General features: G+C 33.5%; 1 protein-coding gene across 3 annotated transcripts in view; it reads left to right on the top strand.

Moving 5' to 3' along the window:
- Positions 1–4,968: 4,968 nt before the first annotated feature.
- The window catches only part of MAA3 (P-loop containing nucleoside triphosphate hydrolases superfamily protein), a 294,471-nt gene continuing 282,103 nt past the window's right edge, over positions 4,969–17,336 (top strand). For 2 of the 3 annotated variants that reach the window (XM_089797785.1, XM_089797783.1), the window contains exons 1-3: positions 5,055–5,264; positions 5,344–5,503; positions 5,654–5,790. In XM_089797785.1, the coding sequence (XP_089653911.1) occupies positions 5,148–5,264; positions 5,344–5,503; positions 5,654–5,790 (414 nt within the window). In that variant the 5' untranslated portion in view covers positions 5,055–5,147. The other variant, XM_089797784.1, reaches the window with a different exon arrangement.

The raw sequence follows: 17,336 nt of genomic DNA, 5'->3' as shown, positions 1-17,336 counted from the left end.
CATTAAAAAGAAAGACCAAAGACTACAACATTGAGAATAATCTATAAAGTTGTAAAGATTGACTATGATGATCAATGCCTTATCACAACAATAACCCATTTTAGGTTTGCATGAGTTTAAACACTTTTTTTTTTTGAGTTTATGGAGCATTTTCTACTCTCGTTTTAAACTTTTCTATTCACCAAGAAAGAGAGTATATGCAGTAGGAAATAAATATATAAATATCAAATTTAATAGAAAGCTAATAGTTAAAGAAGGGAACTTGAAAAATTTCTATAGGATGATAGTAAAATCCTTGCTCATAATAGAATCATTGCTCACATACTTACTCGCTATTAGAAATCACAAATGAACATTATCCCTGAGTCAAGCATAGCTCTAACTAAGTTAGATAATAAAAAAATCTTTTTCATAATAAGTTCTTATTTACAAATACCCAATTTTTCCCTTTCCAAATTTGAATACTTCAATAAATATATTTATCATTTTCCCCTAAAAATTAAATAAGTAAATCTAATTGAAGAAAAGTAAATATAAAATTAAATAGAAAACTTTAAATTTAAAAAAAAAGCATTTATTTTGAAATGTTTAAACAATTTTTTCATTTCCATCAAGAGTACATCACATTATGAAAACATAGCATATTAAATTCGATATATTTGCCAAATTGTTTTTACATATATAGTATATCATTTGAAAGAATATAGGATAAAAACTCTCAAGACACATTTATTCATTGAACTTAGATTATTTAGACTACATTACATTTATTTATCAACAGTGCTCTTTTGTGCAAACTATTTTCAAACAGAACATGTTTATTTTATATTGGGACTTTTGTTATTACTATGGCTATAATATTTGAGAATGTATCATATCTTAACTGCTTTTATTTATGATTTAAAACAATAACTTTGGTGTTGAATCCTTTTGTAGCTTGGGTCTACTTTTAAAGTCTATATTCATTAAATTTTCACACGCTTCATATTTCCATTCCCTGTTCAACATAGTGCCTAATGATTATATTTAATAATGTAAATAAATACTTAAGTATCAAACTCAATAGAAACATTTACTTTCCAAAGGATGACAACAAAATACTCTAGTCAAAGCTTTGTTCTTCTTGTCCTCCTCATAATAACAATAAATTTTCTAACATATAATAATATATTATTTTTAAAATGAAATAAGTTACATTAAAATTTGATCTAGCCCCCTACAAATTTTCAGATTTAAAAATCATTGAACAATTGCAAACTACATACCTCAAAGATATGCAGATTTCAAGAAAAAACGTAGATTTAGAATCATAAATCATCTATTCTCTCTATTCCATCTCAAACCATCTTTGCAAAGAAATTAATTTGTAGGTGTGTAATAGGCTAGATTTTCCCTTGATGAGCTATGTTATACATTTCGTTATAATATAGAACTAAAATTCATTTTGTTATAATGTAAAACACAATTGCAAATTGCATGCCTCAAAACTATGAAGATTTCAAGAAAAAGTGTAGATTTAGAATCGTAAATCATCTATTCTCTCTATGCCATCTCAAATTCTCTTTGTAAAGGAATTAATTTGCAGGTGTATAACAGGCTAGATTTTCCCTTGACGAGCTATGTTATACATTTTGTTATTTAATGTAAAACTGAAATTCATTTCATTGTAATGTAAAAGTGCAATTGTTAGGTTTGTTTGGATAGTTATATACTGGACGATGGAGATTTGAGTTTGATTCAAAAGTTAAGCATATGTTTTTATGTACACGGATGGCTCATCCCTGTGTATGCGACTGTAGTAAGTATCTCAGCTTAATTAATATTTGTTTAAATAATTATCATTAGAATTAACTAATAAGTCTACATGTTAATTTAGGCAAGAGCCTACAACACAATGGTAAATTGTGAGCCTCTTATCGAAGAGGTCTTTATAATTGTTAAAAATTGTAACAAATAAAAATTAATATATTTAAAACTTATTGTTATAATTAACTTATGTATAAAATCAAAACTAAGAGGCAAGTACTAAGCCATTCTATGACACTTGTTTTGTAATCTATCTTATACTCATTTTAATGCTACTACTTTATGGTCAAAATCATGGAGATATTATATGCAAATTACAAAAAGATATTTTATATCATTCATAATTATGGATATATTGAGTTAAAAAATTTAAAATGAAAATTATAAAATAACGAGACATGTTATATGTTATTTAAATATTTCTAACTATAATATACATACATACATACATATTAAAATAGAAAATTATAATAAGTTATTTTATTGTTTGAACTTAGAAAATAATAATGAGAAATGTAGAAGAGTGTACAAAGATAATTTTAATTCTTGATATAAAATTGGTTAATATATTATTTCTAAAAATTATTTTATGTCATCATTGTCTTAAAATTTTAAAAATAAATATAATTGGACATCATAAATATGAAAAATTAAATTTTAGATTTAAAAAAATTATGTTAATTTAATACATATCAAAATATATAAAATATATTTTTGTCCATACATTTTTTAATATATAATTGAAAAATAAATATATAGTATACAAAATATTAAGAATTTGATATGATTTCTAGATATATGTTTATTTGTATCACTTAACATTCAAAAAAATTTCCAAAATAGATTAATTTTTCTAAAATTTTTATTCTATGTTATATATTATATAATGTACACTTATTTTTTAATTACATATCTTTTATTTACTAGTTTTTCAATTATAAATGACTCAATGTAACAATTATTCATAAGCTTAACTTTTATGTATTACATATTTACTTTATATAAATAATAAATAATAATGATATTTTAATTACACCTAATATTTTATTTTTACATCTAGCCCTACCTCTTTCTATCTTTTTAATCTATCTCTTTTAATCTTTCCTTTTCTTATTATTATTTTTCTCCAACCTACTCTACATCCCAGGATGCTTGAGTCACTTGTTAATCTATTTTTTTTACATCGGTAAAAAGTGTAACCATATTATTTATTATTTATATATCCATTTTAAATCTAGATATAATTTAATAATATTCATATACTAATTAAACCTTAAATCTCAACTATAATATTGCTATAAATATACATATGTAAAGAAAAATCTTAAAATTCTATTGGCAAACAAAATAATTTGTATCATCTAAAACATAAAACATATACAAAATTCTCATTTAAATTCATTTGTTTTGTATATTTAATTTAAGATTCTTTTATTAGTTTCCGCCATGAGAGGAATCCTTATGCATTCATGTCATGCTAATATCACATTAACACTAACCAATCAAATCAAAAAATTTAAAAGATTATATGAAACTTCAAATGTTTATATCTTTTTCTTATTTTTTATTTTTTAATAAATCTCATTTTTCATTTATTCTATTGATCCATGCTATTTTTGGTGGGGGAGAAAATTAATTTTCTCCAACAAAAATACAAATATTTTCTAACAACTTCCTCTTGCATAAATAAATGCATTAATTACAACTTTATCTTTGTGACAAGTTGATAAGATTTTATTTTTTCAATCATTTTATCTTTCATGTCTAATCAATATTTATTGTAAATAGCAATATAATTTCAATATGTTATATCTTTGTATTTGAATTTACATATTTTTTTAAACTTTGATTTTTTAATAAAAGTAGTTAAATTATTACTATTATTTTATTTTTGTAAAAATAAATTAAACAATATTATTTTTAATTATATTTTATAATAGTGTTTGTAAAATGTATAATAGATAAGTGTTACAATTTGTAGATTATATCATTTATTATTATTAATATTTTATATTTAAACAATTTATCATTTAGTCTAAATATATTTAAAACTTAAATATATATTTTAATATTAAATTAATAATTATATTTTACAATTAAAAAACATATTAAAGGAAATAACCAAAAAAAAAATTTCAATTCTAAAAGATATGTAAATTATTATTAAGTTTTTATAAAGTATGTACTAATATTAAATAGTTATATTCTATTTCTTATTTAGTACATCTATTTATTATTTACAAATGTACATATTAAATTATATAGATATTATTTCATAATTAAAAATTACTTAATTTTATGAAAAAATTGGAAATACAAAACATTAAATAGTAAACCTTTTCTAAATGTGTAAAATTAAACAATTAGTTTTATTTATAAAATATTTTTATATTTCAATACATTTTCATTTTTTCTTATACAAATGTGAGTTTTAATATAAAAATTAAATTTTTAGTTTCACTAATTAAAATATAATATATTTTAATTTTTCATTATAATTATGATTTTATTTTGACTATTTGTTTTATTAAGAAAAACAATTATATTTATCTCTCTCTCTTACTCCACACACACAGACAAAACTTATATTGGTATCTCTCTATGTTACTATTTTATCTCTCTTCCTTTCTTTTTATATATTATCTATCATTTTTTCCTTTGCATATATGTTTATGTTGTTATTGTTCTATACTGTTATTTATCTCTATCTAATGATTAAAAATAGTGTGACTTCCATTTAATAATTAAGATGAGAATAATACATAGTTGGGGACTTTGGCCTCTCATCATTAGGCTTAAATGCCCAAACATATAATAATATAAGACGAAAATTTAACAACAAAATATGAGCCATCCTTTCAAATCACAACTACATTTCTAAGACGAGAATATTAAGAACAAAATATGAATCTTATCAGATCGCAAGTGCATTTGTAGACAAAAACTAATGCATTCACAATGTTATTTTAGAACTATTTAACCTTATTCTCAGTCATTTACACAACTATTCAACCTTATTCTCAGTCATTTACACCTTTACAATCATTATGGGTTACTGAAAAACTATGACGCATTGCATCTCTTGTTTCAATTCACTACCCCTATGTCTAATTGATTAGATTATTTAATTAGACTAATTATTTTACACTTGTGCCCCCTAACTTCTCCCTGTTGGTCGCGACGTCTCCGCTTTCTGGTTTCTCACTGTTGCTAGCCACTACTTCGATCTTTATATCTCATCTGTGAAGAGCTCTCTTTTCGCTTTTTTATTGATTTAAATTACGGCCGAGGGTTACTCGCGCACTCTTAATATAATTTAAAATTGAGCGATTGCAGTAGAGATGGCAATGGGAGGAGCAGAGAGGACGCAGAGGCATGCAAATGCTCAAGCTCATCATGCCAGGCTTCAGAAAATCGTTCTGACCTGGGACTATTTCGACCTCGTTAAGCATTCCAAAGTACTCACTTCGCACTTTACTACTCGTGCAATGCTGTTACTCACTAAAATTAACACATTTTCGAACAAAACTTTGGCAGGCAAGGCAGAAAGAACGGAGTAAGAATACTACCATAGAGGGTGTAGCTTTGAAGAAAGTAGGGAGCAGTTTCAAAGACATAAATGAGTATTTGAGGGTGTTTGAGCCTCTGCTCCTTGAAGAAATCAAAGCACAGATCATCAGAGGCGAAGAAGAACAAGGTATACTTTTCTCTCTTATAAATTGCGTCTCATATCAATTTAAAAATATAAGCAGGTTACATAATCAACAGTTTGGCAACAGGGTTACATTTTTGGTTCGTAGGTACTTAATATGTAAGTAAATTGAGGTTGTTGTTTGTATGGGAACAGAAGCCACGGCATCCCAACGGGCTCTAACTGTCTCTTGTGAAAAGGCCGATGAATTCTACAGAGTCACTATATCAGTCCAACGTGAAGTTGTGGAGAGCTTTGGAGAGAACGATTTATTAATGCTGAGCAAGGAAACGGTAATCATATTATCTTCGCGACTTTATCTGGGTTTGTAACTTCTTAAATGCAAAGCTACAAGGAACACGCTAAAAATCTTAAACTGCATTTTACGAGTAACAGCTATTGATCTACCTTTCATAATATTTCACAACTTTTATGGTTTGATTACTTGGCTAATTTTCTTTAGAAAAAAATTAGTTGGTTGAATTTGCGCTTCTTATATCTCTAAAATGGACAAAAAATCTACATCAAAAAGGGAAAAAAATATTTGAAGGAATATCTTTCCTTGTACAATCAGCCTAAGTAAGCACTTGGGCTTGTACAGAATCGTTACCAGTTAGCTACATTCTTGTTTATGAACTTCAATTCTTGTTTTATGTTATATTATTTTTCTTTTAGTTATTATTTATTACCATTCCATTATTGGTTCTTGTAATGCCCCCTTTTGAGAGCACCTCATACTTCACCCTACATTCACAAATCCAAAATGAAACAGGAGCAAAAATGTAATTACAGATGCAATTTTTATTTGGAAAAGATGAGATGAGCTGTACAAATATCTGAAGTCTGATTTCTCATATCACGTTGATCTCTTACATTGATCTCCTTTATCAGATGGAATTTTTCTGTTTGGCCTGCTTGCAAAATCTTAATAATACTCTAATACTCTTTTATTGTTCCTCCTTACTTGTATGGATTGCCCTGGTCGCCACCTTTCATTAGAATTGAGTTACCACTTTACATTGATACTTCTGAGAATAATATTTTATTCCCCAAATTGCACTCCCTTGGATGTCCTCCAAGAACGATACATTTTCTTCTTATTATCTTCCAATGTAGGGGGAGAGTCACACCTCTTCATCGTGGTTGCCTCTTATAAAGGTCACAACTTTCCACAATCACCACTCTTTGGACAAGTCAAAGTGCTGGGCATTCACACATGCACACCCATAGTGCTGGGCATGCACCTAGCACAAACCCAGGCACACCCATGGACCTACTTTATAAAAGTGGGCCCAAAGTTTAATAAAAATAAAAAAAAATATTTTTTTTGTTACTGCATAGAGCAAAATCAAAGAGAAACTGTTCAAAAGATGCTTAGCATGATATCGGTGGTGGAGAATTTAATGGTGCTTGCTCCTATTCTTTTCAATTACATATTTGTTATATTTTATAGTTGTGATATTGCTATCAGGATTTAACTGTGTAGTTTTTTGAGTCAAGCTCATTGACCCATGTATCATGAGTAGTGATTCACACATGAATCCATCTCTCATGAGAATAAATGGAACACTTAGCACTCATTGGATCTAGGTGATGCTCATAGAGGTGAAGCAGTAAGACTTCCCGAGAGGTCCTTTCATTGCAAACATTCTCATCCAAGCTATCGAGCAAGTTGGCCCTCAAAATGTTGTTCAAATAATAACTAACAATGCGAAGAATTGTAGGGCTGTCGGCTTATTGGTTGAGGAGCGGTATGAACACATTTCTTGGACACCTTGTGTTGTGCACTCACTTAACCTAATGCTGCAAAAAATTGACACTAAGGTTGAGTGGATAAAAAAAATGTATAAAGAGGCACAAGAGATCCAAATGTTTGTCATAAACCACCATATGACCTATGTTACTGGGGGACGCATCCTAGACATATTTTCAGCTGTCCCCATCCCGGTAACGTCTCAGAGACTTGGGGACACCTAGGGGACTTCAACTTTGACTTCTAGAACAAACTAGATTTTGACTCTCAAAGTATCACAAAGTTGGCATATGAATTCTGCTGATTCTTACATTTTAAGGTTCTATTATGTACAAGTACATGCTTTATCCATGTTTTCGTATAAGTATTTTAAATTTCTCTATATATTTTAATTTTCCCTATTGTTATATTGCCATCTCCCCTTGTCCCCAAAATCAACAAAATTTTTGGCCATCCTAGAGACTCGTCCCGCTGTCCCCTGCTGTCCCCATCCTAGAAACTTGGGGGAACATAACATATGACGCAAGCCATATTTAGACAATTCTCGAAATTGGAGCACTTGAAGTTAAGTTGAATTGTTTAAAATTTAAACATGTTTTAGAAATCTAGTCTCTTTAGTAAACTTTCTATGTTTTCAAATTTTAAATCTATTTTTGTTTTGATTTTAAAATAGGCTGCTGAGACCCGTTTTGCCTCCAAAACTATTATGTTGAGACGCCTTGTCAAGTTTAAAGATGTATTGACTAGAATGGTAACTAGTGCTAATTGGAGCTTATGGAGGCAATTTAATAGTGCCACGATAGCTGCCTTAAGGGGATTGATACTAGATGAACCTTGGTGGGATTGTGCTGAGTACCTTTTGGAGATCACCGAGCCTATATTGAGCATGATCTGATACATTGATTTGGATAGACCTTGCTTGGGTAAGGTATATGATGGCATTGACTGAGGACATTAGAAATATCATAAATGAGAAAAAACAAGATCCTAATGAAATGTTCTTCAAGGAGCTACAACTAATCATGGTAGAGAGATGGAACAAAATGACTACCCCTTTGCATCTACTTGCCTTTGCATTGAGCCTCAGGTTCTATAGCCAATCAATCATCAAGGGGAGTAACACTAGAGTTGCTCCATACAGGGATCCTAAAGCTACTCAAGGGTACAAGGCAGCCCTTCGAAGACTCTTTCCTGAGCACTATGACCTGCAGTGAGGTTTGAATTTATGAGTTTCGTGAACATCAATGATTGTGGCTTGGACGCTCTTGAAGACAAGAATAATGCTAATGCTCATAAATGGTGGTACTTCCATGGACAAAGATACCAACACTTGTAACCCATTGCCATCAAAATTGTATCATAGGTAAGTTCTTTAATCTTAAGATACTAATTTCTAGTTTCGTGTTGGTAAATATTCAAAACTCTAATTTCTAGTTTCTTGTTGGTAAATTCACAAATCTTGATAGGTTGCTAGTTCATCATCATCTGAGAGGAATTGGAGCACATAGTCCTTTATCCACTCAATAAAACGCCACCTACTAAACTCCAAGAAAGTAGATAGCTTGGTGTTTGTGCATTCAAACTTGAGGCTCACAACTCACAAAGAAAATACCTACAAAAAAGGGGAGGCAAAACAATGGGATGTCGCCCTAGAGGTTGCGGAGTTAGAAGTCCGCTTTGATGCACTTGCAATTGAAGATGGTGATCCTGAGATACATAGTACTGATGGAGCTGATCCTAAGGCTACGACTGAGATTACAATTGAGACTGCTGATGCTAGTGGCACTAATTGTGCTTTCAATCTGCAATTGCCTACTAATGATGAATTATTTGATGATTTTTGATATATTGATATTTGATCACATGAGTCAATGACTGATTATTGGTTACTGATTAGTAATGTTGACATTGCTGTTTTAACGTTTTTGAACTGAAACATTCATATGGTAGTGTATTTTGACATTTTGTCATACCATTCGAACAAAGTCCTTAATATATGTGGTGGTGTATTTTGCTAAATTGCTTTTTATTAGCATAGTGGTGTATGACCTCATTTGCTATAACATATTTTTTCATATATATAAATTTTTTTTTTGTATGGACGAACCCAAAACGAACCTGAACCCAACCCAAAAAAATTTAAAGTGAATTTCGAACCCGCATCCAAATTAGAATCCGGACTGACAACTTAGGTTTTAATGAAGAGATATGTAAAAGGACTGGAAAAGCCCACAATCACATTAGAAAATCATACTAAAACTATATTTAAATCTTATCAGAATGATGTGAAATTATAAAATGCCTAAACCCACTTTACATGTAAATGACATTTTTAATTTGTGCAGTTATCACTAAAATGCCCACTTTTGAGGGATTTTTAATAAGGACATGCAATTAGGCCAAAAACCTCTACTTGCGACATGTTTAATTCCTCAATAACTTTAGTTAGACAACTTTTTCCGAGGCCCAAGGTAGCTTGAAATGAGTGGAATTTCAAAAGCTATAATCCTAGGGCAAAAACAACATAAAAAACAAAACATGAAGCTAAGAAAATTAGATCAACATGAAGGATACCAAAAATCAAGTGCTTGTAGTCAAAGAAGAAAAACTCGTCCTAAAAAGCAATAAGGTCATTAACTTGATGGAAACGCTCAAAAGGTTGCATGAAATGTGCAAAATAAATGACAATTCAAGGATGACAAATTGCCTTTACAACACATTATCCAATACTTGAAAATGTAGGGGGTACACCTATGAATCCATGAGAAAATCACACAGTGTTGCCCCAATTTTATGATGTTGAAATTGAGGACAATAGGATGCTGCAAGATATTATCTCTCTCCCGTGTAACATCCTCAACTAACATCTTCCTCTTAACCAAATATTCCTTGATTTTCCTTTTCCAAAGTGTCATCTCTTTGGTATCAAAGGTTGCCTTTGGAATCAATATCAATTTCCTCTCCTTATCCAAGGCTGGCAACTCTGTTGATAGTACCACATTGTAGCCTAAGGCTTTTTTGACTCTAGAGACATGAAACACATTATGCACCTTACTGTTGACTAACAACTCTAGCTTGTAGGCTACACCCCAATGCACTGGGTGACTTTGAATGGACCATAAAATCGTGACTTGAGTTTCTTAGCACCACTTGTCTTTAGAGAAGACTGTAGCTAAGGCTAGAGTCTTAGATAAACCATATCACCAATCTCAAAGCTATGCTCAACCCTATGCTGATCAACATATAACTTTTGCTGGTTTCTTGCATTTGCTAAATGTTCTCTTTCAATGCCTTCGAGTTGTCTTCACTCTCTTGCAATAAATCTTTTGCTTTAGGCCCTGCTATTCCCAAAGAGAAAGTCCATTAAGTTTAGGGCTTCATACACATACAGTGCCATAAATGGAGTCGTCCTAACTGATGTAGGTGCATCATGCATGATCCTTGCATATCTCCTTCAAATTTTGGTGTTTTCTAATGAGTTGGATGCATTTAGGTGTCTTAGGCATGTTGGAGTCATTTCTAATTGAATTGTAATCATTTGGTAAGTTTTTGCATCTATTGTGCATGATTTGCTCATTAGTCAACCAAGGTCAACATTGGTCAACAGACAGTCCAAGTTGCATTTTGGTTTGTTCTTGATATAATGTGGTTTTTGGCATGTTTTTAAGCCATTTGGATGTGTTTGAATGGCTCTTGCATAGGTTTGCTCATAAGTTGTCAAAAATTGCAAAATTGCAACTTTTGCAAAATGAAGGAATGTAAAGAGTCATTTTGGAATTTTGTGAGATTGGTGAATGTGGGAAGATGGAAGTCATCTTCCACGAGGTTTTAAGGGATGTTTGCAAACATTTTGAAAGGTTAATTAAGTTTTGACAAGATCTTTGGCATGAAAATGCATGATAACTGGTAAGAGCAATTTGATCTGTAACTTGTTATTTCCTTAAGCATTGATACCTGTTAATGTTTGGAATGCATGCTACATGTTATATCTATTTTGTTTACCTTAATTGAATAAGATAGTTTAATTGGTGGGTTTAGTAGAATTATTTGAGCTTGCTGGCCCTGTTTTGGCTTGTGACTAGGGTTTTGACAACAAGGGCCTATTCCTCCTAATTACACCGGTGAAAAATTCTAATTCTATGCCATTAGAGGGGTACCAGGCATGTATGTTAGAAGATTCTTTCATCAAATTTCTTGCCACTTGCTTTACCTTTGCAAAATGGAGCTATTTGTGGCTAGGCATGTGGATGTGACTAGCCTAGTGGACGAAACAGGCTATAGCAGCAAAGAATTATGGAGTTGTAGGAAGACTATTGAAGGTGGGAACCAATTATTCTAGTTGTCCTTGAAGTGGTGGAAGTAATGGTTTGGTGAAATTGCTTGGAAAGCATAGAGACATTTTGGAAGCCCTAGTTAAAGGGACTTGAAACCCTCATTATTTGGCCAATTTGGGGCTTTGGGTCTTAGAAGCCTTTTTAGAAACTAAAAATTTGTAATCTTGTAGTCCTTCCAAATGGGTATCCGAATCCCTAATTTGTTTGGGTGTTGTTTTGGGAAGATTTGAAGTTATCGAACAAAAAACAAAGTTTGGAGGCCTAATTCTACTAGGTCTGTTTTAGGTCTATCAACAAGTTATTGATGTGGGTTTTAGAGTTGAAGCTTATAACTTGGATTATAGTTGGAGAACAATCAGTAACGACGTCTAATGCCTCTATATTGCCTCTTGGTTGCCTTGGAGTGGTAATTGTAAAAAGATCCTAGGGTTGCTTGTAAGGGTTGAAGGTAGGTAAGGAGTTAAATTAGAGTGAGTTGTGGTTGTGGGAATGGGAGCAAGGGATTTGAGAGTGTTAGGTGGATTGGGGAAAAGTACTTCACCTATTGCCTTGTGTCTTGACCTACATTGGAAGCAATTTAGTTTGTGGAACTCATCTAGACCAGTTTAGACTTTGACTAGTCCTTGAATCAACCTTACTTTCATTACTAATAGTCATGTGATAGGTGGTACTATAGCAATATTCGGCCATATGCAACCATTTGACCTAAGCCTTTTGTTGTCTAGACCCATAATTCCACTTATAACCTTCTACCCTCTTGTTTACTAGTGGTAATGATTAGCTATGTCTTTATGTTTGTACGTATGTGTGTGTATGGATGTATGGATGAACACACACATATAGCGTGTCTTTCATGTTATGATTACAAGATCCAAACTCAAGATTGTTATATTAAGGAGAGATTCATGTCATTAAAGTAACCCTAACCATAATTTTTTGCAAATGTGCTTTTAGGATGAATTCTAAGGCAAATTAGGAATGGGACATCATAGATCTTGATAGGTACACCATCACCAATGTAATTTGTCTACAATAAATTGGCCATTCAAATTTGTAGAATAAAGACCAAGGTCCTTATCTTTCTTTGGCTTGTACACAAATTCTCACTTAAATAGGCTCCTCTTAGAAGTGTGCAAATTACAACTCTAAAGCAATTAGCACAAAAGAACATCAAATTCCTCGAGAAAATCTAGAGCTGCCTGAACAAAACTCTTGCAAATAGGAAGACCCTAGATCATAGATTAAGGAAGAGTCACCCTAGCAACAATAGATAGCCATTAACGAGTATATTGATTTACCTTGCGACGTAGCTTATTCAACAAGTTTTGCCAATTATTCCCAAGTTTTTTTCCACAACGAAGGGGTGCCCAAATAGAGAAAGGGGATAGAACCATTTTGAAACCTCAAAATATTGGCAACCTTTCTTTGAATAGGCTTAGAAGTTTTAAAAAATTAGATAGAAGATTAGTGCTCATTAACCTCTTGACCCAATGAGGCTAAAAACATACCAAGGGTCCATTTGAAAGACTTGGCCTCATTAAGAAAAACAACCCCCACAAGAATAGTATCATCCTCGAATTGCTATTGAGAATGCTTAGGCATCCTATTGCCCCTACTTTAACCCTGAATCAATCCTGAGGATATCTGGGAATAAATTTACCTAGGCCCTTAGCCATAGCAATAAACAAATAGGGAGAGAAACCCTTGGTGAAGATCCCTAGAATTTCTAAATAGTCCCATGAAGTCCTCATCGTTCTGCCTATCCTTGTAAGTCCTCTTCTGATCCCTCCACTTAGTACGAGGCTTAACTGGATGTACTAGTCTATCCACTCTTGCAATAAACCTCAACTATTATGTGGTCTTGTTTTTTTTTGATGTTTTTTGTTTAGCACTTAGGAACCACATTTCTGATGTTAGAGTTTGTTACTTTTTGGTCTAAACTGTGTGAGGTTCGAATGAACTATGAGCGATTGTCATAGATCAGTTTTTCTAGTTGCCTTCCATACAACAGTGATATGTAGAGAATATAAAGAGCAAAAATGGACAAAATATTCAAATACAATAATAATTTTATTTAGTTAATGGTTGAAACATTACAAATAATCCATCTCTCAGGGAAGAGTATCAACATACCTATATCCGTACCACTTGCTTTCCCTTGCAACTACACACGTGACCACTCCCAATTTGCACACTAGTTTCTGTAACTCTACCGCATCACCGTGTACCAAGTCTATCTATTCCAACAACTGGAAGATAGTATTTTGCACGCTCAACGACTCTTTGAGAAAGCTCAACTGGTGACAACTACTGCAAAGCCAAGCTGGGTTTGTCATAATCTGGTTGGGTTTATTTGTAGAGTTTGTATTCTCCATTTCTATCCAACGACAATTGCAGGTCTCAATGTTTGTTGTGTTGCTCAGTGTATTAATGGCTCCCTACTTTACTTACAACCAGTTGTGTTAATTACCTGCCAACCTAGAGTTATTCATGCTAATATCAATACTCTTGCTGAAGTCTTGATTCCCCAGTATCACTCTTGTTCACGAAGATTGATGAAGTTTCTTTGTTCTCCAATTTTCATGATGGCTCCAAGACCACTCTCTAATAGTGGAGTTAGAGTTGTTGGCTATTGAGGATTGCTTCCCAATGTCCCGAATCACTCTTGAAGGAGTTTTTAATGTAATTCTTTGTCCTTTGCAAATTCCAACAATATTCACTCCAACCTGAATGACGTTTCCCGTTTGTACTTTCCTTTTTCCTAATCAATGTCTATCCTTCCTTCTCTGCGTTCTTTTTACCTCCCCTTTGCCGGTTCGACTTCGTAACGCCCAACTCCCGAGTCGAATCTTTTAATCTTGGATTAATTAAATTCATATTTTCTTAAGCAATGAATCATGTTGAACTAGAACGGGGGCTGAAATATTATATTTTTCCCTTATCAACCATGTTAGCTAATATGAGCATCACGACATATCTTTTCCCATTTACGCCAAGGTCAATAATAATTTCAAAAAAGTTATAAGGAGCGTAAGGCACTGCACTTCTAATTTCAAAACAAATGAGCAAATGTTCTTAGAATCTAGTGAATAAGAGCTCGTATAAATCAACACGACGAGTGGGACCACAATATGCAATATCAATGAGGAAATTACACGACCCTTTTGAAGTCCTTAATTAGCCCTCGAGATTGGATGTAAGGGCTAATGACTAATCCCTTCATGACAATTCAAAAAGGGGACATTATAGTTTGTCCCCTTTGTAATTGCTTGCCCTCAAGCATTCTCAGACCTAGATGCTGCAAGATAGCTTCATTCTCCCACATTGCGGCCTCACTTGGCAAATCTTTCCATTTTACAAATACTCTTTGATGGTTATCCACTGAAGCATCAATTCTCTAGTATCCATATGACTTTAGGAACCAATATCAACCTTCCCTCATCATCTAGTGGAGGCAGCTTTGCTGAAGGTGTCACAATAAGTCCTAGTGCCTTATTGAGGCGTGACACATGAAAAACATTATGTTTCTGTCTGCTGGTAACTTAAGCTCATATGCGACCTCACTAATCCTTCGATTCACCCTGAAGAGCCCATAATAATGCGGATTTAACTTATCTACTCCACTCTTAACAGAGGATTGCCTATAAGGATATAACATAAGATAAACTATTCATCCTATCTCAAATGATCTCTCAACACTATGCTGGTCTGCAAACTCTTTCGCTGGTTTTGAACTTTCTGTATGTTTTCTTTTAATGATCTCATGATATCTTGGTTCTCTTGTAGTAATTCTCCGGCCCTTGGTAGCTTCCTGACACTGAAAAGCAAATCTAACTAACTTGGAGCATCATACCTGTAGAGGCCCATGAATGGTGTCATTTGGATGGACATGAGGTATGCGCTATTACAGCAATACTCATTAAAGTACAACCATTTCACCCATGCCTTCCATCAGTTTGTGGGTGGTAGTACTCGGGGTGAGCTTAGTCCCACACAATTTGAAGAGTTCCTGCTGGAAAAGACCCATGAACTTGCTGTCTCGATCACTGACAATTTTTTGTGGCAATCCATGCAATCTAAATATCTCCTTGAAAAATAATTCGGCCATCTGTATCGCTGTATATGTAGATGCAATGGAAAAGAAGTGTGCAAACTTCATCAGACGATCTATCACAACATAAATGCAAAATCTGCCTTGGACAACTTCTGCCATAGGCGAGTCATAAAAGGCTCTTAATAACTTTTGCTTCATAGCAGATCTAGGTACCAGCAATTTTCAGTTTTAATGCGTGATCAAATCATTCACTATAGAATTCCCCTCATCCTGTTTAGTACCATTAGTGATGCTCACAATTCACATGTCCTTTGCATACTTTACTACAATAAACTCTCTCTAATCATCCAATATAGCTTTCAATGCACATAATGAGGTCTCTGAGTGATGCAGCGAGAATCCGAGGGTACTCCTATTAGAGGTAATTTGGATTCCTGCAAATAACCACACAACAAAAACACAACAACAAAGCAACCACAATGCAAGATTTGATACCAAACCACAACTCTTTATTCATAGATAACTGATTACATGCAATATGCCTGACTGTACGGCCTTCCGAGTTAGGGCCAAATACAACAATTACAGTAACAATTCTGCAAGATCCCTCAAGATCCAAATCCACACACCAATCCCAGCTAGTCTAGATCTACAACTAGATAAGAACACCAAGAAGAATCTACACTTGTACCTTCAGGTCCACCAAGCTATTCTCTGGTTCTCAAGTCGTAGCTATTAGCCCTTCAAAGTTCGCATCCTCTTCTCCAAGTTGGATGACCAAATAATCATGCCTAAAGACTCCACACCACCCCCTACTTATACCCATTTAAGCCACAAGTCGGCCCAGTTCATTACAAATTAAATTAAAACACATACATCAAATATATGTTGAGCCCCACGTCGGCTACAACACAAATTAAATACCCCAAAGTTAGCTCACAAACAACTAGACACCTATAGGAACCAAGACCAAACCGAGCGTTAGAAAGACCAAGCCGAGCATTAGCAAACTCCCAAGCACTGCTGAGCTCCCAGTACATGTCGAGCAACCAACACAAGCCGAGCAACACAGGTGCTAAGTAACCAATACAAGCTGAGATCACAGAAGGTGTCGAGTTCCAACATCGATCGAGCACCTTGGCCACAATACAACCAGTAGTGACCAAGCACCACTCGTATAAAAATGATTGAACCTCTAGGAACCTTAGATGCCCCTGCATCAGACTCCTGGGGTACAAGAAAAGTGTGTCCCACACTTTGATGCCCAATGAAAAATCCACAACCGTCTTCATCTTCACCAAAGGCTTCCACTCCAACAGGGACAAGAAAACCAACATGCGAATCATCCACATCTGCATCATTTTGTCAAACACCAGAATCTCAACCATCCAATCAGCATGCTCACTTCTAGGAACAAACTGAACATAATGCTTCACCAACAAATCCACATCCACAACAACAACTAGTGAATCCACACCAACAACAACAAACTCCACATTAGCAGCAATATGTAACCCCTCAGCAACATATGTGAAACTCCCAAGACCAACAGTCTCATTGCTCACAACAAGATGCTCTGCGACACACAACTCACCACCATCAACAATCGGATCATCCACGACCGAGTGCTTTGCAATCTCCATGTCAGACCCAACTGACTGATCATGAAAACCAATCTCCATCCCAACATCAAAAAGG

This window comes from Cupressus sempervirens, chromosome 8, assembly GCF_028749045.1.
Source record: "Cupressus sempervirens isolate cs-2001-9-10 chromosome 8, ASM2874904v1, whole genome shotgun sequence".
NCBI lineage: Eukaryota > Viridiplantae > Streptophyta > Pinopsida > Cupressales > Cupressaceae > Cupressus > Cupressus sempervirens.
The sequence above is the reverse complement of the archived record's forward strand: the minus strand, read 5'-3'. Positions and strand labels throughout refer to the sequence as shown.